Source organism: Pocillopora damicornis, chromosome 7, assembly GCF_964200805.1.
Source record: "Pocillopora damicornis chromosome 7, jaPocDami1.2, whole genome shotgun sequence".
Taxonomy (NCBI): domain Eukaryota; kingdom Metazoa; phylum Cnidaria; class Anthozoa; order Scleractinia; family Pocilloporidae; genus Pocillopora; species Pocillopora damicornis.
Window position 1 is genome coordinate 12,158,005 of NC_142676.1, and position 27,135 is coordinate 12,185,139.

Below are 27,135 nucleotides of genomic sequence, written 5' to 3' on the forward strand. Positions count from 1 at the left end.
TACCAACATTACCTAGCTTGAGAGATAAAAGAATACTTAGGGAAGTTGATTTTGGCCATGCTTTCGTAGGTAAGTTCTTTCAAACTGCCTTTAATTTATGGCAATGTGAATTACTATGTATTCTTTACTTTAGTAACGTGTTAAAGAGAATATCGCATGTCATGAGGTATGTTTATTTTAAAATGTCTTCTTTAATAACCTTTGAATGTTTTCCTTCAGTAGCATTTTAGATTAAAAAAACGGCAAATATTCAATGAGGCCTTAAACTTCTGTAAAATTGACGTTAAAATACTTTAAAACTCCACGGTATGCCGTGGATTTTCACTATTGTAAGTCTTTAGTAAGAATTTTCCACCTTAAGTTACCCGACCGCTCACTGAATACTCTATTGCGTCTTCACTCACTGAAAATTCTACAACTAAAATATAGAAAACGAGAGAAGTCACATTGGAAGACCCATTGTAGCGTCCTAGCCTCAGTGATGGTCTAAGCGCTTTGGTCTAGTGCAAAGAATTATAAAAAAATCTCGTTAAAATCTAAAGATCTTGAGTTAGTTCCACACTTTGTCACGTGTTTACTTTAAACCCATCGTAGCGCTAATTAATTATATTTATTGACCGAAGCGAATTATGCATACCTGCACGTACAGTGTAAGGATGGAATTGGAGTCAATCAACAGTCTAAGACCCCGAATTAATACCACCCTTCCTTTCTTTTTAATTTAATGATTATTTGTCCAGAAAAACATATTGACCTTGAACAATACTTGAGTGTCAAAAAAACGTTTTCAGCTGGTAAAAGAGGCAACTTTCAGCGTTGGAAGAATTGTTTAAATTATTTCGGGTATCGTAACGTATGAAAAAAGTAATGGAAACGTAAACTACTCATTTTATTTCGACAGCAAAATAAAGATATACATCTTTTCCCAAAAGAAGGCAACAATTTATTATATTTCTAGATGGAGACCGCCACGCCATCTAAATTTTCTTTATCCTTGCGAACTTACTTATCTATTATGCCGACATAGTAGAAAATCCTATCCAGTTTCACGCCAAGATCTTTTGATTCCACAAGTTATTTCGATTCATAACGTTTGTTGCGGGTCTTTTTGTGCCTTGCGACTTGCGTGATGATTTCTTCGCTACAGACCTGAGTTATCACACTGCTAATAAAAGGCCCTTACGTGCAAAGCACTGTTAAGGTTAATTAACGATGTAAATAAACACCTGACCTGAGTAACATGTAATTTAGTTCACTCCTTTGTAAAGACCACAAGCTCGATAATTTTTCAGCTCGCTAGATAGCAAAAAGGAACATTGGCGGTGTTAGGCAAACTTATTTGGCAGGATGCATGCTGTCAACCCTTCCCTTCCTCACCCTCTCCCCCTTCTTTTTCTTTCGTAAATTTTCATTCAGATTTCTTTTTAAGCGAGCAAATAATACGTCAACCATTTAGCATTGCGACTAATTTCTTTTGCTGCATGCTGACAAACCCATTTTAAACTCTGGTATTAAGAATTTATAGCGACCCAGAGCCATTAATTATGTTGTAACAACAAGAGATTTCGAAAATACGAGAAATACGAAAGAAATTTAGAAAAGTGTAATTTCGTTAAGTGGTCTGCATGAAGAGAAATCTCTCTCGTCATTTAAGGTGCCCTTATGATAAAGCCTAACCTACAAAAGAAACAACACGTGATTTATTACGCTGATATTGTCATATGATTCTTAACCAATCAGAGTATGAGCAGAATCCAATCTAAACTAAGAAATTATGAAAAGATTTTAAACTATGTTTTGAAACAGAGATACCAGTCATTTACTGTACATAGTGACAGAGCTTATGCAAGATTTTATTCAAGTGATAAGCAAACAGTAGGCTTATATCAAATCACACAGAATATTTAATAGGCATGACTGGATGTGAATTCCAAATTACTGTTGACCTATAACCCTCGAAGATCGGTTTGGCATCCCGTAAGTTGTGTATTTACCATGGCCGTAAATCAAGTCGTTTTTCGCCACCCTGATTTAGGTGAAGCGGTTTTATCGCAAAAATGAAAACGTTCGCCAGAAAGGAGAAGCAGTCGGCCTCTTTTAAAATGTTTCGTTTCACCTAATAAACGCAGTGTTATTGTTTGTTGAGCAGGTGATACAAGGGTTATTAACTTCCTCTGTATAGTGTTATGGTTATTAATCGTTTGCTCGAATGCATCAGGATTTATTTGCAAAGATCACCGATTCCCACACTCTTAGTTATCGTTAGTCACTTCCAGATTTTTACACCAATAAAGGCAAAAAAAAGTCCATCTTACTTTTAAGAGCAAATAGGTTCTGAAATTTGGCAGTCATTTTGAAATACATGCGTCAAAAAACTTTTCGTGCTTAAAATTGTTTTCGATAAGTATTACACCTCGAGCAAAACGCGATGCCAACAATGAAAGGACGAGATAAAATAGAGAAGAAAAAGGAGAGAGATTTGCAGCTCAAAATTCTATGATATGTTATTCGCTCCCAGCATGACGGTTCATTAATCAGTGACATGTTCTCGAAAAGACACCGAGTCATTACACTCCCCAGAAAATGTTTCCTGGAGGCCTTGTAAGTTTTGACAATTTTACAGATACTTAATATCTCGGGAGTAGGGCACAAATGAGGCACTTCCATAAATCTCAATAAAGTCAGACTCGAATAAAAGAGAAAGTCGAGCAAACAATTTTCATGTCATCTAAAATTTGTTTAAGAGAAAGTATATCCTTAGCGACATTGTGTCACATGCAAATTTACCCCCGAAAGCGTAGAAAGCTTATTCATTAATCGTTTAACTTTAGGAATAAATAACTTCAATGCTTTTTCGGATTGACAAGGATTTCAGCTGAGACCTAACAGGTTTTTCTTTTGTTTTTGTTCCTTTTTCGCAGCAAAAGACAAAGCTTTTTGAAATATGCAAAGTTTTTTTTTTGTTTTGCTTTCTCGACAATATGAGGAAAATCCCTTTCTTATTAAAGGTACTCAATCCGCCCGCCTTATCTAAATCATTCATGCACTGCCCTAGAGGTTTACGTAAATGTTTATCTTATGCTCCACAATTACTTTTTAACTCTTAACCAATCATCTTCGAAGATATGCATAAAAACGGAACCTGTTTTATACACTTTTGATTGACAAGTATGTGTACACCGTTTTGAAATGCAATTGATATGAGTTTCTTCCAACACGTTGTATGCTGTCAGCGATTGCGTTTGCCTTGTTATTCCTGAATTTCCGTGCGTGAGGTAAACTTTTTGTTTGATTTCGTAAATGTTCTGACTATTTTAGGCCCAGTTTCAACTTCTGTTACAGTTGTCAATTCATCATCGCAGAGGGGAAAGCTCAAATTACAAGAAACCGTCTTGAATACGTTAGTGTTCTCTAAAGCGCCCATGTTTGGAAGGTCCAAAGTATGTAGCAAAGTTGTAAGTTGTATGTACCAAACGAATTGTATTATCTAGCTTTGTTTTTCGGAAGTGACGGTAGAACACTCTCTTCGCGTGGATCTCAGAAATCGTTTGTTTAGTAGTACTTGTAACGTACAGCCAGCTGCCTTGATACAGAAAATGATAAATTAACTTGTTGTCCGGTCACGATATTCTCTCGCTTTCACGCAGCATATCAAAACAGACGAGTTAAAGAAAAAAAACAAAATAGCTCAGTTTTCTATTCCTTCTTGCTCCATTCTGACTTCATACCCTAATAGTAAATATATTTTTTTACTAAATACAATATTCGTAAATATCTGCAAGTCGCAGTTAACCAATACCTTCACTTCGTTTGAAAAATTATATTGCAGGCTTAACAGCGAGTAATTGTTTCATCACCAATTTTCCAAAAGAGAAATATGCTAGTCTTAGCTTGAATGTGCTCCTGACTTAGAATATCAGTCGCAGTCTCTGAAAATATTTCTTAGCTGCAAATAGTCATCCTTTTAACCTGATATAATTTTCCTGAACTACAAAAAGTACAATTTCGATCGATTGATATTTTAACTACTCTTATAGATATAATTATGGTTGCAGCTAGGTTCTTGGGAGTTAGATTCTCCAGTTATTCTCAAGATGATTTTACAACAAATTCCAAAATCTACATTTAAGTAAAATTGAAAAATAAGATAATAAATTAAGAATGAAATATGCCACGTGGAAGCTTCATTAGACGCGAAATAACACCATCTATTGAAATAAATAGCGCATAATTCTTATGAAAGAAGTTTGGAGAACAGGACAAAAGAAAATCTCAAGGATGAAATTTGTCAACACGTGTTGCTCGGCAAGTTCCTGTTTTCAAAGAAATTGCACATACGATTTTGTTTTCCTGAATAATTATTGTTCCTTTTTTGTTCCTTTTTTGTTTCTTTATCAAACGGCTCTAAGCGATCCTTTTTAAGTTAAGGGTAGAACTTTAAGCCCATAAATGGTTTTAAAGAACTGCCTCGTACACTTTAAGTATATAAGTACGTCAATGTCTACTCTAAAGAGGAAACTGACTTCGATCTAATGATACAGCTTCGTCTAGTAAAATCAACTTTCTATATGTCGAAACTTTCAGAAACTCTCTGGATACGCAAACAAGAAAGATATCCAACACAGATTTTTTAAACAATAACTGACCAGATGAATTCTTCCGAAAGCATTTTCAACTGACGCAATCATTTCCAAGAAAATTAATCTATTTTTGACTTTTAAAGTATGTAAACGTTTGCTAAGTTGTTATTTTTCAAAATTCATTAAAACACGGTCACATCTGCTGCTTTGTTAATTTTTGGATCGTGTTGCTATTAATACTGTGTCTACTTTATTACCATTGCTGGTTGGCTGTGATTTGCCAAGTAGTGTCATTATGCCGGCAAACGAAAAAGTGCCCACTGTTACCTAAAGGAGATTATTTCAAGGAAGGAGGCGGCTTTTATATCAAAATTAAACCAAAGAAAGCAACAACTTTCGCTTTGACGGTATTATCTATATAATCCGCCCCTTATTGTGATGGCAAATAATTTATCCTTACAATATCACTGCTGAAACAGACATTAGGGTCAGAGGCTCTTGACAGGTGAAAAAATTCTCCATGTCAGCACCATAGAAAATACCTAAGGAACAGTAGGGAGAATATGGATACCCATGTTCAGGTGCAAAGGGTTAAAAAGTTACCTTCACGAACTGTCACGAAATGTTGCGAAATGTGATATTTTATAACATTGTACCAATCCGAAAAAATACACAAATTGAAGAACATTTGGGCAGTTACACACAGAAGTTTTAGTTTTTTGCGGTAACACAAGAATATATTTCTAGTGTAGAAAAATTCGTCCCACCCGAGAGGTACGATTTTCACAATGTATATTTCTGACATGTTGGTCGTTTTGAATTCTATTATTCGTCCACCTTTTCGATATTTATCCTCCGTTACTTACCTCCACTTCGACGTCTTCTCAAATTTGGACAAATTTTTTCGATGAATTGTGATAATTGAACTGAGAGGAGTGCAATTTTTTTTGGTAATCACATGATTTCAAGTGCAGTTTGGGATAAATCAACACGAGCAAATTTTTCAAGGGTTCATCAAATTTCTTCTCTATGAAAAATTTACGAGTGTTGGTTTATCCCAAATTGCACCAAAAAAATCATGTGATCATTAGTTATTAATATACACGCATAAAAATGACACGACTTAGTTGTTTTTATTTCGTGTCATGGCCCATCGGTTCGCCAACCTGCCTTTGCCTAGTTGTCAGAGTTGCCGGGCTTTTTCCAAAAAAAAATGCTTCAAACTTTCAAAACCAATGTCAAGATTAAGTGAGCGTTTGTACTTTTTCTCTGTTAGGTATCGGTCGACAGCATTAACCATCACACGAAAGCTATCACGCTCGTAATCTTCCCCGTCTTCCGGACGAACTGTCGTCGAAAATTTTAATCGGGGCCTCTGGTTCATACCTTCATAGTCGCTTTTGTGGAGCCAGACTTTTAGCCAGCTGTTTTCTCTTTGTTTGGTGTTTTTGTTATTAGTATTTTCCGTCAAACTCACAGTTAAACGTTTTTACTTTCTCTTCACCTAACCGGCATTTTGTTTTGTTGTGCTTTCGCGACTTCCCTTTTAATCAATTCAATTTCTAATTTCCGCACTCAATTTCAACTTCTTGCGCTGTTTTGAATTAATCGACGCGTTCTCAGCCAATTAACATACTGAAATTTTTGCATGTGTACTATGAGGTTTGAAATCATATGCATGCTTAAAAAATTGAAAGAGCACGCAGCGTGAATTTGATTTGAAATCACAAGTATGATTTCAGAGCAAAATTGCATGACACGAAGTTCAATAACCACGATATTACATCCAAAAATTTCAAAATTCAGTCGCTCAGATACAGGATTTTTTAAGTCCTGATAGATATTTTATTAATCCAGTACTAAGCTGGTTTATAAAGAGTTGCAAAAGTTTTCTTTCCTCGTCCTGTAATTTGATTTGTCACTTAAAACAAGCCTTGGAATCTGATTGGTTGCAGTGATTTAGCAAAGCTTTCTCATTGGTTATTCGTGAATAAATCACAGCAAGGAGAGCCAATATGAATGCAAGGATCGCCGGTGATTTTCAAATTGATGTGATAAATAGAAACCTCGCGCGGGCTTCTTACATTTTAGAGGGACAAAGTTACGTCAGAAGCTTGTATTTTTCAATGCTGTTTTTCATTTCCTTGCACTGATGAGCTTTTGAATGTGCTTCGTCTCGTAAAAGCAGATCTACTTTGATAACAATAGGCTCTGTCGTAGTCCTGAAAATGACGCCATACAGCCATTAAAGAACAATAGCAGTAACAGCTTCGAAATGCGACTGGAATTTCTTCTACGAATTTCTGATTTCTTAATGTCTTGATTATTTCTAGGACATTAATTTAGTGTTAAGAGAATCCAGCATTTTAGCATCATAGCTCTATTTTTAGTGTTTTTTACGGGATCTAAGGCAGTTAACACAGGGTTCAATGGTGTCATTGCAATGAGAGAAATGCCACTTTACATAGATTTGGCTTACCATGATATCATAATATACCCTTCCTTATCTCGATAGGCTCTAATAGGCTCCTAAAGATTTTTCAACGAGAATGGGAATATGAGGAATTCTGATTAAGTTTCCATGGTTTGGTTAAATCAACAGTAAACATCATATTTTTTTTAAACAAAAAACATGATATTATACCACATCTCAATTGCCATTGTTTGTCGAAGGAGGAGTCATTTAACCAATAGAATTGTTTTGTTTAGACCTTCATCAATTTTCCAAAATTAATGAGGCCTGTCCTGACAGGTTAAAATTAATTGAAACGCAACTTAGGTTACCTGCGACAGAAACAGAAAATTTAAAAACCAAACCATGTTAATCAGTGATAGATACGAATTAGTGGTAGATTAACGCAATTAAGCTTGCCAAGGGAAAAAACTTTTAAATCAGTTTGTCATGTTTTCTTTCGTTTTTGATTCTTATGATTAAACGAGATTGTCAAGGGAGTTACCATTTTTTGACGCAAAAAGCGTTTTTACACTCTTGAGAATGTTGCATATCAAGTTCAATAAAGTCCCTTTTAGTAAAACGCAATTGATCCCCAGAGAAGGTTTGAAGGTATAGAATAACTCCTCATACACGACCGAATTCAGGCATGATACGGCTCGGAGGCGACTAAGTAATCAGCGTTGAAAATATTTGAAAAAAATTTTGTCACAACGAATCTCCGAGTTTTGAAATGTTGTTATGATGAGAAAAAGTAATATTGACGTTAAAATTTATCTTCCCATACCATTTCTACCGGCCCATTTTCCTTTATTAAGTGGAAGGTTTTGTTTCATTTTTCCGGGGAAGCGGTAATTTTTGTGTATAACAACAACTTTCGTTTGATATCACGACAATTTTTTCCTTTTTACAATTTGAGCTTAATCCTTAACCAAGGTAAGGCATGAGTAAAAAAATTCTCCAAATCCCTACCTGAAAGGGTTCCTCTTGAATCAGCCACCCCATACTAAATTACATCTGTGATTTTCTCTCGAACCTAGAGCCATGCTTCCTTCGTTAGCGCTCGAGGAAATGAATATCAAGGAAGTTTTTAATTCATATTTGGATTACCCCGTACCCGCTAAAATAGATTTCATCACGAGGTGTTGACTCGTAAAATTATTTGCGGTCAACAAAAGAGCTCTCTACCGTATAGACAAAGTTGTTTAGCCAATGAAAGCTCGCTTTACAAGTGCGCCGAAAATTGGTGTTTCTCTCTTCATATTTGCACGAGAATTCCAATTTTTTTTCTAATTTGCTAAGTAGCTTGAAAATGGCTTCCATCTCATTGGAAAGCGGGTCTTTAATTATAGTAAACTGTAATAATTTCCCCATTTGGAAAACTGATTTTGTCGTCGCTGTTAGTTGCATGAGATCATGTATTTCATTAAACATTTATCAGTCATCCCAGGATTTGGGTATTCAAAACTCTTTACAACAAAGAACTACATTCGCTAGTTACAACTCCATTAGTTTGCTGATACAATTATTGATTTTCGACGTATGATAAGTTTTGATAAGTTTTGGTATACACCAGGTGTCGGTTATTTACAAGCGCCAACCACAAAGTAATATCGCTAGTAGATTTGAATTTTGATGAAATTTGCTATTATAACACCTGTCGACATTTGTTGTACAATTTTAAAGTTATATGAAGACAAATAGCATACACAATCTAAGGCACAGGTTACCATTTGGATGGAAACTTAATGAGAATTACAGACAGTCCCTTCCTTCATATGATGCTACTTTTAACTGACGATTTGGACAAATTTTTTCATTAAAAGTGTTCATTATTCACTCGTTCCAGGAAAGACTTGCGTTGTTGTACGTTTACATCCAAATCCCTCCATGAGTGCAATTTTAAGGTATAAGTTTGGTTATCTGGCGCTTTCTTTGCACACATACGAAACGCTGATTTACACAAGAAAATTTCATTGACACTAGCGGCCCATTGCTATTACACTCGGCTTGAATAAAACGGTCCACACCAGTCAAGTTTCAGACTTAGTAGAAAAGGTTAGAGGTAGACATTTTCAAAACATTTTTAATCACGCAATACCAACTATGAAAAACTGAAATGAGAGCATCAGTAAACTTGCTCTATTTCGCTTGTTTGTCCATGACATACCTGTAAAAACTGTACACCTTTGAAAAAGAAAAAGTAGCGTTGTGCCGTGTCATGCCGGGGAGTCATGCAACTCATATATGTTTTGTTCTAACGTGCCAGTTAATATTTTTTGACATTTGAATTTCTTCAGATCTTCTTAAGATCTAATTAACCCCTAGACGAGTTTGTAAAATAAGATTTACAAGTTTGACAGAACCTCAAACGTTTCCATTCTTCTGCTTTGAAACTCAAATGATCAGTTCTTCATAAGATAGAAAAAAAATCGAGAAGAAGAAGAAGAGATTTCTGAAGTCTGACAAAATTGGGCCAGAACCTGATAATTACTCGAAAGGCCATTCCTGAACTGGATTCCTTACCATTCAAACAAGTGGTCTTGTTCCATCTTGCAATATCTTACCTTTAAGTTATTAAGGAAGGTATTATACTTTAAATTTCATAATAACGCAGGCGCACTCTGAAAGTAATAACCTGACGGGAGTGTAACCAGTAACCTTCGGATTGCTACGTCGACGTCGGTCACTCTACCACTGGGTTGACCCTAGGATGATGGGCCATTTAAACCAAAAAATTTGGAAAGTTTTGCATGTAAACACGTTCAGTAATGTATTTCATCAGTATGTCTTCTCGTGCTTATTTTCCTTTCTAGTTAAGATACCCCGATTTTGCTAGAGATTACGGAAGCTAGAACTGATCTGATTAACAAATTGCTCACAGTGGTTTTGAGTGAAAGCGCCTAACCTCGTTTCTGTATCTTAACCTCAGTGTTTCCCGGACCCACGACTTACTTGATCTCATAATTTTCAATGAAAACATCACCTTTTCTCCTTCGATTGATTTGACCAAGATGGCTGGCTTACACGTGCACAAACACTCGAAACGATTAAAGCTTTGAGGTGACCAAAACATCTTTTCATACACTGTCAAACGATATCGCTGTCTTCAATATCCATGACAACAGACATTCTTATCATTTTTAAAGATTTTGATATCACAAGTAAGGGTACGATGACTACAACTTGGCATTTTATTGGCTTCTCTTGTCTTGTCAATCCTAATTCCCAATTCCATGTAAGGAAAAGAAACTTTAAGTCTAATTTCTATTATATTAGTAGTGATCTTTCATTGCTGTCGTCACGGTTATTTTGCTTTTACATGTATATCATTATTAATATCATTCTCAATAAATTAATTTCTCGGATTCTGGCTTCAAATGAAAACGTATTTTTACTGCTTTCTTTGTAACCGCGATTGGTTTAAAAGAGTCTGGACTCAAAAATATAACTCTTTGTCTTGCCTCCTTTATTTTACTTTATGCAATCCTGTTTTTATCAATGAAGTTGCATTGTTGTAGTGATGCTATTTACTAGAGACATTTAAAGTATTTTCAAAATCTTTCTTGAGCCTCGCACCTGCAATGATGCGGTTACAAGCATGTAGACCACAAATGGCGAGAATCGCCGTCGCTTGCACCCGCAGATGTCAGTCAGATAGCCTGCCAGAGAAACCACAATCAACAGGATGTGGGCCGCATTCAACCTCAAATCGGTCGCGAAACAGTTCGCATAATCCAGTATAGATTGTCAGGAAAGTTTTCAAACTTACCTGCGGAGCAGAGTGACTTTCCCCACGCTTTTCGATCGTCCATTCGCCATCGTGTCGACAACCAGTTAATCTAGTAACAGGTTCCTTTAATGAAACGCAAGCGACGAAACTGATTTTGATTGGCTAAAGGAACTAAAGTAATCGAATGTCGATCAGAGAAAGCTTTTAAGTTGCCATACCGGAGATAGGGAAAAGTACGTAAACAATAATCTGTGCGTGGTTTCGAAAAACAAAAGAAAGAAGAAGATAATTGATTTCAATACAAAGCCTTAACCAACCTATACAAAAACAGACAGGAAGTGCTAACAAATTATTTAAAGCCTTCGGCATATAATTTTATCAAACGTAGACCAATTTTTTCTCTCATTTGACGATTAAAAAAAAAGGATTTTTCACTCTTTAAAGCATCTCCCAGGGCTAAACGTTTAGCAATCGACTATTTTTGAAATGCTGAATATATTTTGTTCCTTTGAATAAAGAACAGGCGCGAAACTGTCCAATAACCACGTAGGGAAATGCTGAGTTATATTATTATATAATATCTATGACTGTCTACCAGTACATTTACCGGTTAAGTCTTGTGTTACGCAATTTTGTTTGTGTGCTTTTATTTCAAGACGACCTTAAGGAATAAAAGCAACCATTTTGCTATTCAGATTATTCTTGTTATTCTAGGCCTTTTTGCCATAGTTAAATCCATTCCAGTCATTGTTGCAGGAAGTTATTGACAGGAAGAATATAGACATTCGTAAGCTTAAAGAAATCCTCAGTGACAACCTTCAAAAACCTCAGAGGTACCTCTTTTTTACAAGGTTTGTTTGGCTCTGGCGAATGATGTAGGTAGACGAAATTTACGACTCAGTTTTGAAAATCCTACAGTTGATTGCTTCTCAGAATAATCGAGAGGGCGGCTTCTCGTTTATTCACTCCTCTCTTATGAACTGTCCTTGACGAAATAGATTCCCAAACATTTCAGTTTTTCCAACGTGTTTTTAAAACCAGGCTCTCTGCGTTTTTCTGTTCAAAACATTGAGTTAATGATTTCTACATATCTGCATCAAGGCGGGTCGAGCGCTGAATTGTAAACGTTGCTGGAAATGAAAAGAAACAAAACAACTGCTTACAGTTTTGCCTCCATCATGACAATAACAATGAATTACAGAGTGTTACATCTTACGACAGGGGGCAGGGTCTCTAAACTGCTAATGGCATCCAATGAACTGATTTGCCACCAGGCAACAAGTTTAGAATCAATAAGTTATGAGCCCACGGGCAGGTAGAGTGTTGAACAAATTACGTCGCTCTCCAAGTCGAATGCCATCCACTTTTATGTAACACGCTTAACTGTGGGTTCCATTCCGTGAAAATATCACCTTGACTGTAAAGGCTTAAGAGCTTTGGAGTTGATTCCCAAACGACAACATGTTTGTGAAAAGTTCTCTCATAGGTTTGTATGATTAAGCTGGATTTATTATTCTGTTGGGTTTAAATAGTAAACAAAAAATTATATCTTTTTTAGCACCTTTGTAAGGTAGCGATAATTATTTTTTTTGTAGCAATTTGAGGAGAAAAGCTCACCTTAGTTTACCTTTTTGATAAAGATTTGTTTACTTTTGGCTTCGAAACACTCAGTTGAGCAGAAGTTACAGTCACATAGGGGGCGCGATATTGAACTGAGGACATTAGAGGAATCACTCACTCAAGATTTCACCTGGATTTTCTTGACATTTAATGGGGACAACGGTTTACACTAAATTGACTGCGCCGAATCACTTTTAACGCACAGCACCATCGTTAGCATGAATATATCATAAAGTAAGGTACTCAAACCTTAAGTAAACGGAAATTTAAGTGGATCGAAAAGCAATTTATGTCGCGTCCTTAGAGGCGTACACTTGACAGGAAAAACAATCAAACTTCAGCCAAAAGTCATATGCATATTGCACAAAGAAAATCATCTTTTAGCGTCTAGTCAACGCGTTTTATTGACATGTCACAATCCCGAGAATATAATGCACCAATATTCATTCGCTATTATCACCTGAAGAGGTGTATGAATAAGTCATGATTATTGTAAAACCCAAAATTTTCACGTTTGCAAAATGTGTCTCAAATGGCTTGCATCTAAGAAACTGATTACATCATCTGCTACGGCCGGTTAGTAATCGAAATATCCACTTTCAAATAGCTCAATGCCGCAAAACTCTGCTTAGTAGAGGACGGCGAAAGAATTATCAAAAAACGTGGAGGGCTTCTAGACGCAGGTGGGATCTTTATGTACATGCATGGTTTTTTTATGAAACTTTAACATTCGAAAACAAAAAAACCGCAACGACATAGTGTGTTCGCGTGTTAGCCTAAGCCCACAAAGATAAACACTTTGTAAATTTTTCGAGCCGGGACATTCCAAGATGAATTAACTCTTTGCAAATTCGAACAAACATTTCGCACTGGAAAGCTGCCGTTAATCTGCTAAGATGAGGTTAAATTTTCTTCGTGTTGTAATTTCCAGCCTAACAATTATTACATCTCAGTAATGACTGAGTCGAGCCTATCTACGCTCAGTATCTTCTCGATAACTGCGACCCATAATCATTGAATTCCAATACTTTTTGCCTTAACATATTTGCGACGATTGTAATGTTTTTTTCACGGTACAATTCTTGCATTTGTCGTTTCAGTTCCTTTCCTTTTATCCTCTGTTCATAATTAAAAACATGATTAGCACATTTGTCTCTCGTTCATCTTCCTTTTACACGGACTCGACCGACAAGCCTTATTTAACAAACTTTTGTCGCAGAAGATTGTTTATCTCTAAAGGCTGGAATCAGTTGATTTTCAATTCAGTATCATGAGAAAAAAAGGGAAACTGGATTGCAAACTAACGTTTTAAATTTTCATTGACACACAACTGATGGCCAATAATGTCTGTTCAAAATGGGTGGCAATTGTGACTTCCGTTGTGCAAAAGTATGTTTCTTCTGCTCTTTCACGAATTTCTTTAATGATATGAAAAATATTCTTGTTTCTTTCATCTTGGAGATAGTGGCTAGCAGATCTCTCTAGTCATAAGACCTACGCAACGTCAAATTGATGTTTAAATGTAAGAGGAGATATATTTAATGAATAATTTATTTGCAATATTACCAATATTTGTGTGTCTGGTTTATAGCATACGCTAACGAGTCATCAAAACCCAAGAAAGGATCACTATATCAGGCATGGAAAATGAAATTACATAAGGTTCTCGCTTTTACGACAATTTGTCCCATCTTCATCACTTTTGCCCTGAAAAAGACCCACTGTAGCAAATCACAAAGATTTAAACAACGATTACAGCTTCCCTGTTCCTTAGAATTTTAAAATCTTTCCCTAATCATACGACAGGCAAGACTTCCAAAGGGTCTGTGATAAAATCTGTCGATAAAAAAGAGCCGACTGGGACTTCGTGCAACCAGGAGTCTCCTTCGAAAAGAGTCCATTTTGCTTCAGATCCTCATATTGAGGAACTCGAGACCGAGGCTGAGGACCCAGAGATGGACACAGATAAAGAGCCAGGAAGTACCAGCATTGCTCGGGTCCCTTCATTTTATATCGGAAAGCCGCTAAAAGATTATGATGCTACTAATGGAAGGGTGAGTTGTTTTCATTATAAGTGATGGCACGTGTAGACTTAAAGATACACTAATGTCCTATTTGCATAGAGACGTGCTCCATAACTTGATTCGTATCAGATGATATCTGTATAAGATTAAAGCGGCTGATCGTTAAAATGAAGCTTATCCATCCAAAGCTACTTAGGAACCTATCAACACCAAGATAGATTGGTTATTATAATTGGATTCGTATAATGACGAGTTCTTTGCCCTGAAATCGAAATATTTTGCCACATACGATCCATATCTAGAAAAATATCATACCGAAACGGTGTTTCTCCCGTCCTGCGAAATTCTATTGATTAAGGAGAAAATAATAAATAATTTTCAGACCTTTGGACCTCTGTTGGAAACTCAGTTTCCGATGAAATCGAATGTGGGGTAGAATTTGTTCGAATTTTTAGATAGAAAAAATTTCTCAATGATTTGGCAATCAAAAATGTTTTTAAACTAATTACTCCACCTGTTCCTTCTCTGAGAATATTGGGCATCAGTCCATTGGAGCCTAGATGGCGCCTTCGACGCCAATTATGTGTACTTAGTGTAAACAGCTAAGTGCTTTTTAAAATGCAGAGCATGACTTTAAATCTCCTGACATTGTGATACCTGAAGTAATCTTGTACCTATTGTTTTGTTTCTGTTTTTCTCGGCAGATCCCCAGTAATCATACTTTTCTTGTAATTCGTCGTCGGGGAGCCTCACGAGCTGATCACGTGTACAGATTTAACAAGGCAAAGGCGTTGGGTGTACTAGAACCTGTCAGTCCCGTCAGGCAGCTGGCAATTAGTGTCGTTACCAATAGGCATCCTTTCAATAGAAAAATATAGGTGTTTTCTTTCGGGGAAGTGGTACAGATGTTATTGATTCATTGGATGACGAACTGAAAAGAACCAACTATCGGTAGTTTTTTCTTTCGCTCTTCACTATCGACAATTGGTGGTAGATTAAATTTAAGTTTGATCGTTGTTCTTTTCGTTGCCCAAAATGATGCTACAACACGAGTATAAGTGTAGTCATCTCTTAAAAAAAATCATAGGTACAAACGAAGGTTTTTCAACCCGGGTGACGTCGTATCTTTGGGAAGATAGTACTATTTAAGGGTTTGGTATCTACTTACCTAAGAGAAAGTTGTCATTCTGAATTAAACAGAGATTCGCCGATGGTTAGAGGGCTTAGTTCCCAATCTAAAGGCCGATTTCAAATCTAGGCATTGCGTTAAGCTTTCGGGAGGACTTTTTTTTCTTGTAAGGGATGCTAGCAGATAACTTGGTGTCACCTGAATTGGACTAATAGACCAGCATTTAAGGTTTAGCAAGACTCCTAATTCAACATCGTGCTATGGTAACTAGGGATGAAAAAATTCTCGACCCAGCTGCTCGTGGGCGAGTCACTTTCGTGAGCATACTTTTTTATGAAAAGTAGGTGCAAAGGATTATTCCTTAACCAAGATGTAGATATTTTGAATCATTCGTTATCCTCACCATTCTCGCCAACTGTGTGTTCCTTGTAGTTGAATGTGCACCAGAGGAAGCTGAGTGAGTGAAAGATGATATTCTTGTTACAATTATCTTTCAAATAACTGTAGAATTATAATGATCTACTTCCGAGTTTCATTTGTGTACTCATCGACATTTTGAAAAATGCATCTCACAATTTAGGAGGCTTTATGAAAACCCTGATTTACAATAAAACGGACAAAAAGAGCAAGACCATATTCTCGTAAGCCAGTGCTCAAGGAATATTTTTTGCGATTGGTATTATAAATAAGGTCTATGCCGACCAATACTAGCCGAGGCCTCGTAGATTTACTGCTGCAGCATTCTTTCGAACTTAAACATTCCAGATACATCACTGCTTTGAACTTGTTCAACATTTTGTTCTTGTTTCAGATATGTTTTCTGTGGTATTTACACCTTGGAAATGATGCTAAAGATATTGTCACGTGGATTCATTTTTCACACTTATGCATATCTCAGGGATGCATGGAACTGGCTAGATTTTATTGTGGTTGTCTTAGGGTGAGTTGCTCCAAAGATAGTTTGAATTCGCTTGGTATGCAATTAGATTTAGGTGCCTCCATAGTCTAAGAAACCTCTAGACAAGCACGATGTTAAATGACAGAGTTTTAGGATTAGTCATTTTAGTTTACCTAAATATCATTTCCACCTTACGGAAGAAATGTAAGCTTCGCTTTGATTATTTGATGTCTTTAATTTATCTATTGATATGTCTCAACATATCTGGACATGGTTATCTGGACTCGAAAAACCGTGGTAGTAATCAAAATACAAGCAAATGTAACCACATTTTTAACTCATGATTCGACAGGTACATCACTGTGGCTCCCAACATTGCCAATTTAACAGGCATCAGAACAGTTCGTGTTCTTAGAGCCCTTAGAACGTTCTCTGCCATGAAAGGTACATTAAGATATTAACCTTAAAAAAGGGACTGCATTTAGTTTGTAAGAAAGTCCTTGGATAAAGTACTATATATGAGTGTTGTTTCATATTTTCCCCAAATGAGCTCTGTTATCTTGCTGTTCTTCCACTTATCCTGAAATGCACAGTGTACGCAGAAATGTGTCTAACCGGTGCCAGGGACATCAATCCCTGAAGCTCTTTAGAAGAAATAATAAAAATCACTTAGTTTTTCTGGAAGCTAATGAACTTTCAAATGATTGTTTAAATGAAGCATTTAAGATGACGGAAAATTTAAAATTTATAAGAATGAGTTCCTCGAATAAGGCCTGTTTTCGCCAGGAAACATTATAGAGTGCCAGCTTTGGCTGTACCCTTCATTGAGATTTCTTTTATTCTTTTTTAATTTATGTGAGAGTTTTTGTTCGATAATTGGTGTTTAGTTACATCACTGTCTATTGACATGGTGTATTTTAGCACAACTATTGACCACTTTTGTGTCATTACGCGTTCATTTTATTAGGTTTTCATTTCCTTTTTCAGGTCTCCGAGCGATGGTGAACACCTTACTCCGTTCTTTGAAGCTTTTGAGTGATGTCTTAGTTTTGTTTTTGTTCTTTCTCGCTGTCATGGCGCTAATCGGTCTGCAACTATTTTCTGGAGAGCTCAGGAACAAGTGCATTCTTAACACACCATTCAATGGCTCCCTGAGCATGCAGGAACGAGCCCTAAACCAAAGTAAGTAACAGAGTTTGAGGGAGTAAACGGCTCGAAACGTATTTTTCTATTCCCCACAAATCTTGAAGCAAAGAAAGCCTGATATATATTTCTGACAGGTGACTCTTTGGAGAGGAAGCTAACAGAACATTGATATACATTTGAAGCATTTGCTCGTGCTTCCTGGTCTCCAGAGTCAATAGTAAGGACAAGATATAACTCTTGGAGATATAATAGCTTCTCATACCTTTTTACCTTTAACGGTTACGTTATCACTCATATCTATTCTTTACACCTACCTGTACCTTATGGACACGTAAACTTTTGGGAGTTTGCTCTTTTAGGTCATAACAAAGAAACCATAGGTCATTCTAGTTAATTCTCCACAGGAAATTTGCCTCCACGCTAGGGGGAAATCATATCCTTAGCAACTGAACAAAGGTCTAACTACTGTCGCATTGCAAATCTTTAACACGGTTTTTCCTTTATGTCTGGAACGCACCAAAGCAGTTTGTTGTCATTTTCTTGTAAAGGAGTATCGTGGACTATATTATTTCCTGTCATCTTTATGGGAGCTTGCACAAAAAGCTTATCTCAGTGTAAAGCAAGAAATCAGATCACTCTCGATAAAGTGAATTGGCAGTGCTTTGAATTTAATGAAGTAAGAGAGTATCAGCTAAGATACAGAACCCTTTTCCTGATTTATATTCATTCAGAAAAGGCAATATTTAAGCAAAACTTGGTAATGATTTTAATGCAAGTGGTCTTTAAGAGTAATTAGATCTAAATAAACGAACAAATTCTTCCAGGCTTTTGGTTGATTCATGAAGGCGAGCCTTTGATTTGTGGAAATTCTTCAACTGCTGGGTAAAGTATATCTCAGTATTTGAAACTACTAATGGAAATAGCCGTCATATATTTTTGGGTATATATATTTCAATTTACCTTTTATCATTCGTTCATTATTTCAAAATACTGATTACAGCACCTCTCTTAATGGGACTTAACATAATTTTTTGTTTGTGTTACCGCAGAAGAGAGTCGCTGTCTATCTATGTTTTGCTTTTTTTTCCCAACGTTCTAAGATAATCAGGCGTTGAAAAAATGTGTAGTGATTAACTAAATGCTATTTAACTTTAGATCATGTCCATCTAATTACACGTGTATGCCTCACGCTGGTCCAAACCCTGATCATGGTTACACGTCATTTGATAACATTGGTTGGTCGTTGGTCATGGCTTTACAGATACTAACAATGGACTTCTGGGAGAACGTATATGATAAGGTACCCTAGGGTTTGTTTCGGGCACAAAATTGATCCATCTTTCTCTCAATTTCCATCATAATCTCGTCTCGTGTCTTCTGGTGAACTTCACAGTGCTAAATGTTTGATAAGGGTAAAGCCGATCAAAAGGAAAGCAAAAAACATCAAATAGATCTGACAAGGAATTGTAATTATTCGCTAAAAAGGCATTACTTTTATCTTATATTGCGAAATGATTGCGAGGCAGACTGCGAGTCATTCCAACGGTGCCGCAGGTCTAAGCCAAAACTGGATCTCCCAAACTATGAAATTAGAAAAGTAAGGTTTTGCCATGGTTATTGAGATTAGGACAAAACTATTGATTTTTTTAGATTATCTATAAGAATGTGAGTAAGGAAGGCACGTCATCTACAAATAATTTTTCGTTTTTAGCTCACACTTGTCTGATTGTACCTCCCTCTTTGTATTACGCTTTTAAATAATACCCAAAATAAAACAATTTATTTTTACGCGTCAGCAAGTTGTTTTGTTAACCGATTGATCTTAATTAATGAACATTTGATTGATTTTTATCTATGCTTTGAATCGACAATGTGCTGCTGTGTTTAGATCATCAGGGCTTCAGGAGCACTTTATGTGCCATATTTCATGACTGGAATATTCTTCTGTTCGTTCTACCTGATGAATCTGGTTTTGGCTGTGGTATATTTGTCGTACGAACTGGAGCTGTGTTCGGAGGAGAAAGAGGTAACACTGCAGGTTGCTTTGTACCAACTGTGAATTAAGTAGGATCTCCAGAATGGGAGATTGGCGGGCTCTTCTCTGCTAATCAAACAGTAGGACGAAGTCGATATGAAATCAGATTTTTGTGAGTTTGTAAACGATGATAAACTATCACTTGCTTTTTCATCCCCTTTTTATTGAAAACTCTTAAACAGAGAGAAAAAAGGACACATCTGAGAAAAACCGGAGCTTCTTACGAAGCTGATCAAGTAACGCTTCAGCGTCTAAGCCCCCTGAATGGAAGCAAGCCTCCTCTCATTATAACTAACAACACCAAGGAAGGACGTACCGATGAAACCCCTCTGCAATCGTTGCCCAAAGAAGATGAAAGAAAAAGCTCCACGTTACGCCATTGCCTTATTCCAGCTTGTGTGCAGCGAGATGACTGGAGGGTTTCCAAAGTGCAATGTAAAGTTGTTGTTCGTACAAACTCCTTTTGGAAGAACTTACGCGAACACATGCGTGATATTACTACTCACTCTGCCTTTGATGCAGTCATTGTGGTGCTGATACTCCTAAACACTATAGTTCTGGCCCTGTATCACCATGGCATCGATCCAAAGTTTCGTCAGGTCTTGGACTACGTGAACTTGGTGAGCAGACCAAGAATACCGGGATTCAAATCTCCATGATTTTTTTGTAATATAGGAAAATCTATAATCATAAAGATATGTGATAATTATGCAAACTCCACAATACCTTGTTTGATCCCGATTTCTCCCTAGTGAGACTCAATTTATTTTATCTTCGTTAAGAAACCAGATGGACTAATGGTTTGCTCAATCAACCCCAGATTGAAGGGCCTGTGTTTAAGTCTCGGAGGGGTCGATGGTGTCATGGTCTTGGGCTTAGCCCTTTAACTTGACTCTCATCACCCTGACTCTCTTCCACACTGGTGTATGAATGGGTTTTGGATAACAAAAATAACCAGCTTTCGATTTAGGCATTCAGAGCCGCTTCAAGCAACAGAAATCGGGATAAGCTCTTGCAGGAATGACAGACAGGCTCGGAGAGCTTAAATTCACCCTTTCAAAAAATATTTGGCATCGCTTTATTCCACGTTCTTTTGAGTTTGACGATGATGGTGACAATGACGTCAATATCGCTTTGGGTTAGGTTAGGTTATCGTTTTGGCTAATCAATGTGTTCCTCAATCACACCTAGGTTTTCACCGCGTTGTTTGCAGTTGAGATTGTTTTTCGTTTGATCGCCATGGGACCCATGGGTTTTATCCGCAGCAGGTGGAACGTCTTCGATACTACTGTCGTCACAGGTAGTTTATTGGGGTACTTCTACAAATCTGCTGAGGGGCTTAGCATATTTCGAACACTGAGACTGGTGAGTAATCATGTTCAAAATTGAATTAGCTGAGGAAACAAACTATGTGTTTCTTCATTATTCAAGTCCTATCAGCAACATTTCGTTCATACGTGATTCAGCAGTAAAAAGAACTCAAAGGCGATCAACACAGTGGGTCTTTTCCAGCAATCATTGCGAGCAATGAAACATCGATGCATCTTTACGACCCTTGTAAAATGTCGTAGCCTTAGGCCATTGAATGGTTATTCGTCTGCCGTAAGCAGATTGAACAACCAATTTAAGTAATCATAAGTAAACCCTTTTTAGAATAAGCTGATTTTCTGACAGAACCTCAATGATTACTACCAGGGCTGTAGTTTTTGACAGTCGATATGCCTTGACTGCACCACGGTGTAAGCTATATTTATCTAATGACGAAAACGTCTTCATCCACTAGGTTCGAGTGCTTTGTTTAGCTAAGTCATGGAAGACAATGGAAAGGCTCATGAAAGCCATCGCCAGGAGCGTAGGACCAGTTGGAAACATTACACTGATACTCAGCGTTGTAATCTACATCTTTGCCGTACTGGGAATAAAGGTGTTTGGTAAAGCTTATACGGTGGAGAAGTTTGGCGAAGACGGAATACCTCGCTGGAATTTCAACGACTTTTGGCACGCATTTATGATGGTGTTCAGAGTGCTGTGTGGGGAGTGGATTGAGCCCCTGTGGGACTGCATGAGGGCCACCAGTGCAGGACAGGCGACACTATTCTTTCTTACTGTTCTTGTTGTGGGAAATTTCATAGTAAGCAATAGTTTTTCCATTTTTTTTGCCTTTTTTAAAAAAGAAATGTCTCGATCCCGACATTTTTTAACATTCTTAAATTTTATTTTGACTGCAGTCTGATCGGACGACGGTGATGGTTACATTCTAAAAGATGCTTTTGCAGTATAAAACTTTGCAAGGAGAAAAATACCAAATCCTTCTTCTTTTTTACAACTCATCACTGACTGAGTGATTGACTGACAGACTGCCTGGCTGACTGCTTGGCTATCCGACCAATTACCTGACCAAATGATTGGAAACTGGATAGATGGTTGACATACAATGGATGACTCAGCAGACTATCCCATATTTTCTTATGGTAGCTAGAGTTTTCAAATTGATCTTTCACAGCCTTTGATTTTTCTTATTTCCAGGTGCTTAACTTATTCGTAGCTCTCTTGGTGAATGCGTTTGACTTCAGAGAGACCGATAATGAGCCAAATGACGACACAGAGACTGCAGATGGTCCGTCAAAATGCTCTTTGGGGATAAGGAAAGCCTTCCAAACAAGAAAATCTCGATTGTTTGTAGCAAAGTACCGGGAACCGTTTCGCCTCTACGAACTGCAGGTTCTGGAAAGTAGCCGCTTTTCCAGCAAAGATACCGCGGGCCGCTTAGCAATATGCGAAACCGCGGATCACCGTGAAGAATCAATGGCTGAGGATGTCACTTTTAAAGGTAAGCCTTTTACGACTTATAGTACACTTTTTGCCGGACTGAGGTTTTCCTTGTTATGAGTAATTAATGTAAATATAAGCTTCTAGAAATTTCCAGACTGCTGAGTCATACTGACTTGCATACCATAGAACTTTCCAGAACATTTCATCAAGTCACGTATTTATTATGTAATACTACTAAAATAGTTCTTATGTAAGCTTCTGGAATGTTCCAGAACACTTTGTGGATATATATATAAAGACTCTCTTGTGTAGTAGGAGTAGTTGTTGTTGTTTTCGGAGCGACGACTGTTTTGCAGGATCTCTAATCCACCTTTCTTGAAAATGGATTTTAATCAAACACTTCTCTTTCATAGACCGCAAAATTGATGAAGAAGATTCAAATACCATCATGGTGAGATCTGAGTCTGAACCCGTACACAAAGCAAACTTGCCAACCTCACAATTTCAGCAACATTCAACAGAGAACAAGGAAACTTTACCTGAGGCCAACAATGGTCTTTCAGCCAACCGCCCCACGCGGTACATGATGGAAATTGATGACTGTCTGCCGGAATATTGCATGGAGTGTCCACTGTGGAAACCATTCTCCTCGCGACATTTCTGCTGGCTTAAGTTCCGTTGCAGGGTGCGGGTTCTCGTGGAAAAGAAATACTTCGAGTGGTTTATTCTTGTTACAGTATTCCTCAGCAGCTTTGCATTGGTATGGCAGACTTTACGATTTATATGTCGCCATATCTTTAAATTAAAGTCCTATGAAGTGGATGTTTAGTAACTAATACCTTCCACAGTCATTTCAAATGTGCTGTCTTTTCCTAACTAGCGTTAAACGCTAAGAATCCAACACTATCTCTTATCATGCTCAGAATCAAAACATGTTACGTTTATGTTTCAAGGAGGTTTTTGGCTGAGCTCCCATAGTCTTGGTGCTGTGAAAGACTGTCTTTCCAGAAAGTAGAATAGTTATGAAGGCTGAGTTTGTGCCTTTCGATGTTATTCAGATTTTTGAAGACGTTCATCTTCACAAGAAGCCGAATCTTGCAAAGACTTTGGAAATATGCAACTATATTTTCGCAGCCATCTTCACTATGGAGTTCATTCTGAAAGCCATTGGTTTTGGACTAATCAAGTACTTTTCTTCTGCTTGGAACTGTCTGGACGCTTTTATTGTTTCCGTGAGTATATCAAGTTGCCTGACATGTTCAATAGGCCATTTCAGAGTTAATACGAGAGATCTGGTGCCAAAAAATATAGCACGAGAACGCACCGAGCCTCCTTCAAGTGCTTTAATTTAACCATCAGAACTTCTACATATGAGAACTCAGAAGTGAGCTATTCCATTTCTCTGCGATGTTAAAAGAATAGTAGCCAAACTAATTTAGTCAGAGTAAAATTTGATAGCAGAAATGACCGTGGGAAAGCATATTTTGGATTCCCGATTGAATTCGGTCAGTTAATGCTAATTTATTTTTGAGCTCGGTATTGCTCTTGATATTTGATTTAAAAACTTCGAATAACACCTTACTCTTTTTTATCCCAGTGTTAAAACTTTGTATAAAGGCCTCTTTTCGAACAGCAAGAGAATAGATAGTTTTCCACAGCTAAGAATTTTTAAGTAATTAATCACTTGTCTGTGAACCCAAGCTGCATAGAATGACAATTCTTTTCCTCTATACAGATCTCTCTCGCCTGTGTTTTCGAAAACAAGAACCTGTCTGTATTTCGTTCACTACGCACATTACGAGCTTTGAGGCCACTAAGAGCAATCTCACGACTGGAAGGAATGAGGGTAATACGTTAAGTGCGAGTTAGCCTTGAAGCAGCTGAGGGCATATATGGTTCTATATGTACTTCCTCCCCTTAAACAAACAAAAATCGTGTCTCCAATTTTTTAGGGATTAGTCATTATTTATCGCCTGGGTAAGTGGGATGGGGAAGACATGGTTTTCAGGGGAAATGGTGTGGGAATCAGTTGTCGTCAACAGAGTAAGAAGGAGGGACTATAGCAAACTGATTACCAAATTAACTGCCAGTGAGGGGGGTTATAAGAATATAACAGAACCTTTGGGGGGATCAGGTAAATTCTATCGTGAAATAACCCCTCTGGCGATAAATAACGACCAGTCCTTTAAATCCTCTGTTTTTATGAGAAGTCTTTCTCGATCCACAACTTTCGCTATAACTGGGGCTACGATGATGTGGCAAGTACGCCATGCACTTTGATCTCACAGTGCCGCTAAAACGCAAGAGAATACTGACATAGATATGAGAAACTGCTAGACCAACATGATGAAATTTAGGAGGACGTAACTGTGGCTAATGTCCCATTTAGGAAGAAAAGCACTCAGCATGGAATCTTCAGAAAACAACATCACAGAAGCACATGAAGTTTTGCACACTGTAGTGACGTTCTTATAAAATGATTGCTTCCATTTTCCTTCTCAGGTTGTGGTAAACGCGCTGTTCGCAGCTATTCCAGGTATTGGCAATGTACTGCTGGTCTCTCTTCTTTTCTGGTTAATATTCAGCATTCTTGGTGTTCATCTTTTCGCTGGAAAGTTTTACAAGTGTGTGGACGCAGACAAAGAGCCTTTATCCGCCCTCGTCATCCCTAACAAAGAAGAATGTCTCAAGCACCCGGGAGAATTTCGCTGGGTGAATTCTAAAGTGACTTTTGATAACGTTTTTGCAGGATTCCTCGCACTTATGCAAGTGGTAAGATGATATCATCCAAGGCACCTTAAAGCTTTCTATCGGATTGGTAGAGTAGATTGCTCATTACCTCACAATGTTTTGTTTAGCTATAGTCCCAAAGTTAATACAATATTTTCATTGTGGAAAGGGTTGAGAGTGTCAGCATACCATATTAGAAAATGCGGATGGATGAAAGACGTTTTACAGCCCAAACTGAGACTTTGAACTACATTATTCTGATTTCAGGCGACCTTTGAAGGATGGATGGAAGTTATGAAAGACGCCGTCGACTCCACTGAGGTTTGTATTTACATTTAATTTGGTTACATGAGCATTATTGAAAACTCTAAGTTGTAAATGATGTATGCAAGAAAAAGCACAATTGAACCGAGTGTGGGATCCAACTGCTGGAGAGCACACCTGCTCTGCGTAGGTAGTAGAGCGCCTGAAATTCAATAACATTCGAGTTAAATCAGAATTATATTCTCATATCATTACGAATACAAGAAATCTCTATCAATATGATCAGACAAACATCACTTCGCCATTGCATGGCGGAGCAGAGACGATGCTGTGTGGGGAGCAATGGTGTCTTCCCCTGTTGCCCGGGATCAATTTCTGAAAGTGTTATTTGTATTAGTCTTTACGGCTAGGGTTTTCTCCTAGGCTCTTCCTCTCACCAATAATACCAGCGCCACGAATTAAATTTGGAATCGGAGACAATAAGTGGACAAGTGACCGATAGGAGGATAATCTTGTTCTGTCCTGTTCTAAATCATTGCATAGCGATTACAAAAAATATAGCATTAAATTCTCATGGTAATCACATTACGTTTACAAATTGTTCAAATTACCTCCTAAAAGTAAGCATTAGCCTGAGTAACTCATCAGTGAATTTGCTTTTTCCCGTCTGTAGGTGGATTTGCAACCTATGTATGAAAATAACTTAGTGGCTTACAGCTTCTTCGTGGCCTTCATAGTCGTTGGTTCCTTTTTCGTACTGAATCTTTTCGTCGGAGTCATCATCGATAACTTCAACACGTTAAAAAAGAAGGTACACGATCGCATGATAACGGATATTTCTACCAGCAGTTATCTCGTTCCAACTGATTCTGGTGTCAACCAAAATGGGGACAACAAAGGACTTCCTAAGATTTTCGCTAAGCATTTCAATGATATCAGGTTTCCCCTTTCTCCTTGCAGGGATGTTCTGATTAGCAATGCTAGGATTTAAGTTGAACTGAAATCTGAATGAGTCCTTATATGGATTAGAGACAATTCATCCCTCTAAGCAGTTCTTCCGTTCATACATACAACCAGAAGGGTTAGAGTGATATAGTACCAAAACATCCACCAATGAAAAAAATCACCGGAAGGAGTTTAATAGGCGACTCCCCTAATTATATGTTCCAATAATCGACGTGTTCTCCTTATACCTATCGTCCTAACTGGACGAAGAAATTCGTTATCTTTAAAGATGGTTATTTTCCAAAGTGATTGAAGTCAGATCATTATCCCGCTTACTACTGGGTTTTTTTACGTCGACGCTTTTACCGCAGTACGAAGAACTCAACAGCATGGGGATGCTACTTACAGATACGCAGAGAAAATGGGTCTCTTTCCTGAAGGAAGCCGCCAAGAAAAAGCCACCGACAAGACAGATTCGCCCGAAGGTTAGATCTCTAGGGGTCGCAACAGATATATGTAAACGCTAGGTCTCGTTCTTGTCAAGGTGAACGTGTTGGTGGTTCACATTTTGTATAAGTGCCAAAAAAATTCAACGGAAGAAACATTAAAACAAACAAGAAACATTACTTGAACGGGATTTCTCTTCAACCTTAGCATTCCCTTGACAAGCGTCTATAACCAATTAGCGCCGACAAAGTTAGTCGTCGACGATGACAGGTTCTTGTGTACGAATACATGTGCAAAACTGGCATTTTCGCTTTTGGGCTTACTTGCGATCAGGCGTTCTTTTTTTCGGTGAAAAAGCTA

The 27,135-nt window shown here is 37.5% G+C and overlaps 2 protein-coding genes across 6 annotated transcripts in view; one reads left to right on the forward strand and one right to left on the reverse strand.

Annotated features, from left to right (window-relative positions):
• The window catches only part of LOC113672785 (sodium channel protein 1 brain), a 31,132-nt gene extending 21,019 nt beyond the window's left edge, over window positions 1-10,113 (reverse strand). The window contains exon 1 of the mRNA XM_089213432.1: window positions 9,988-10,113. Coding sequence (XP_089069558.1) covers window positions 9,988-10,108 — 121 coding nt within the window. The 5' untranslated portion in view covers window positions 10,109-10,113. The remainder of the gene's footprint in view (window positions 1-9,987) is intronic.
• LOC113672786 (sodium channel protein 1 brain) overlaps window positions 1-27,135 on the forward strand; it is a 31,978-nt gene that overhangs the window by 1,058 nt on the left and 3,785 nt on the right. The window contains exons 1-21 of one of the 5 annotated variants that reach the window (XM_089213430.1): window positions 3,162-3,275; window positions 14,192-14,439; window positions 15,114-15,262; window positions 15,915-15,995; window positions 16,350-16,478; window positions 16,789-16,880; window positions 17,424-17,618; window positions 18,407-18,464; window positions 18,738-18,882; window positions 19,471-19,608; window positions 19,800-20,237; window positions 20,809-20,982; window positions 21,401-21,748; window positions 22,144-22,447; window positions 22,803-23,149; window positions 23,448-23,621; window positions 24,125-24,235; window positions 24,892-25,161; window positions 25,387-25,440; window positions 26,057-26,194; window positions 26,700-26,813. In XM_089213430.1, the coding sequence (XP_089069556.1) occupies window positions 14,341-14,439; window positions 15,114-15,262; window positions 15,915-15,995; window positions 16,350-16,478; window positions 16,789-16,880; window positions 17,424-17,618; window positions 18,407-18,464; window positions 18,738-18,882; window positions 19,471-19,608; window positions 19,800-20,237; window positions 20,809-20,982; window positions 21,401-21,748; window positions 22,144-22,447; window positions 22,803-23,149; window positions 23,448-23,621; window positions 24,125-24,235; window positions 24,892-25,161; window positions 25,387-25,440; window positions 26,057-26,194; window positions 26,700-26,813 (3,558 nt within the window). In that variant the 5' untranslated portion in view covers window positions 3,162-3,275; window positions 14,192-14,340. Of the gene's footprint in view, window positions 1-3,161; window positions 3,276-11,721; window positions 12,252-12,403; window positions 13,069-14,191; window positions 14,440-15,113; window positions 15,263-15,914; window positions 15,996-16,349; window positions 16,479-16,788; window positions 16,881-17,423; window positions 17,619-18,406; window positions 18,465-18,737; window positions 18,883-19,470; window positions 19,609-19,799; window positions 20,238-20,808; window positions 20,983-21,400; window positions 21,749-22,143; window positions 22,448-22,802; window positions 23,150-23,447; window positions 23,622-24,124; window positions 24,236-24,891; window positions 25,162-25,386; window positions 25,441-26,056; window positions 26,195-26,699; window positions 26,814-27,135 lie in introns of those variants that run through there. The other 4 variants (XM_089213427.1, XM_089213428.1, XM_089213429.1 and 1 more) reach the window with 4 other exon arrangements.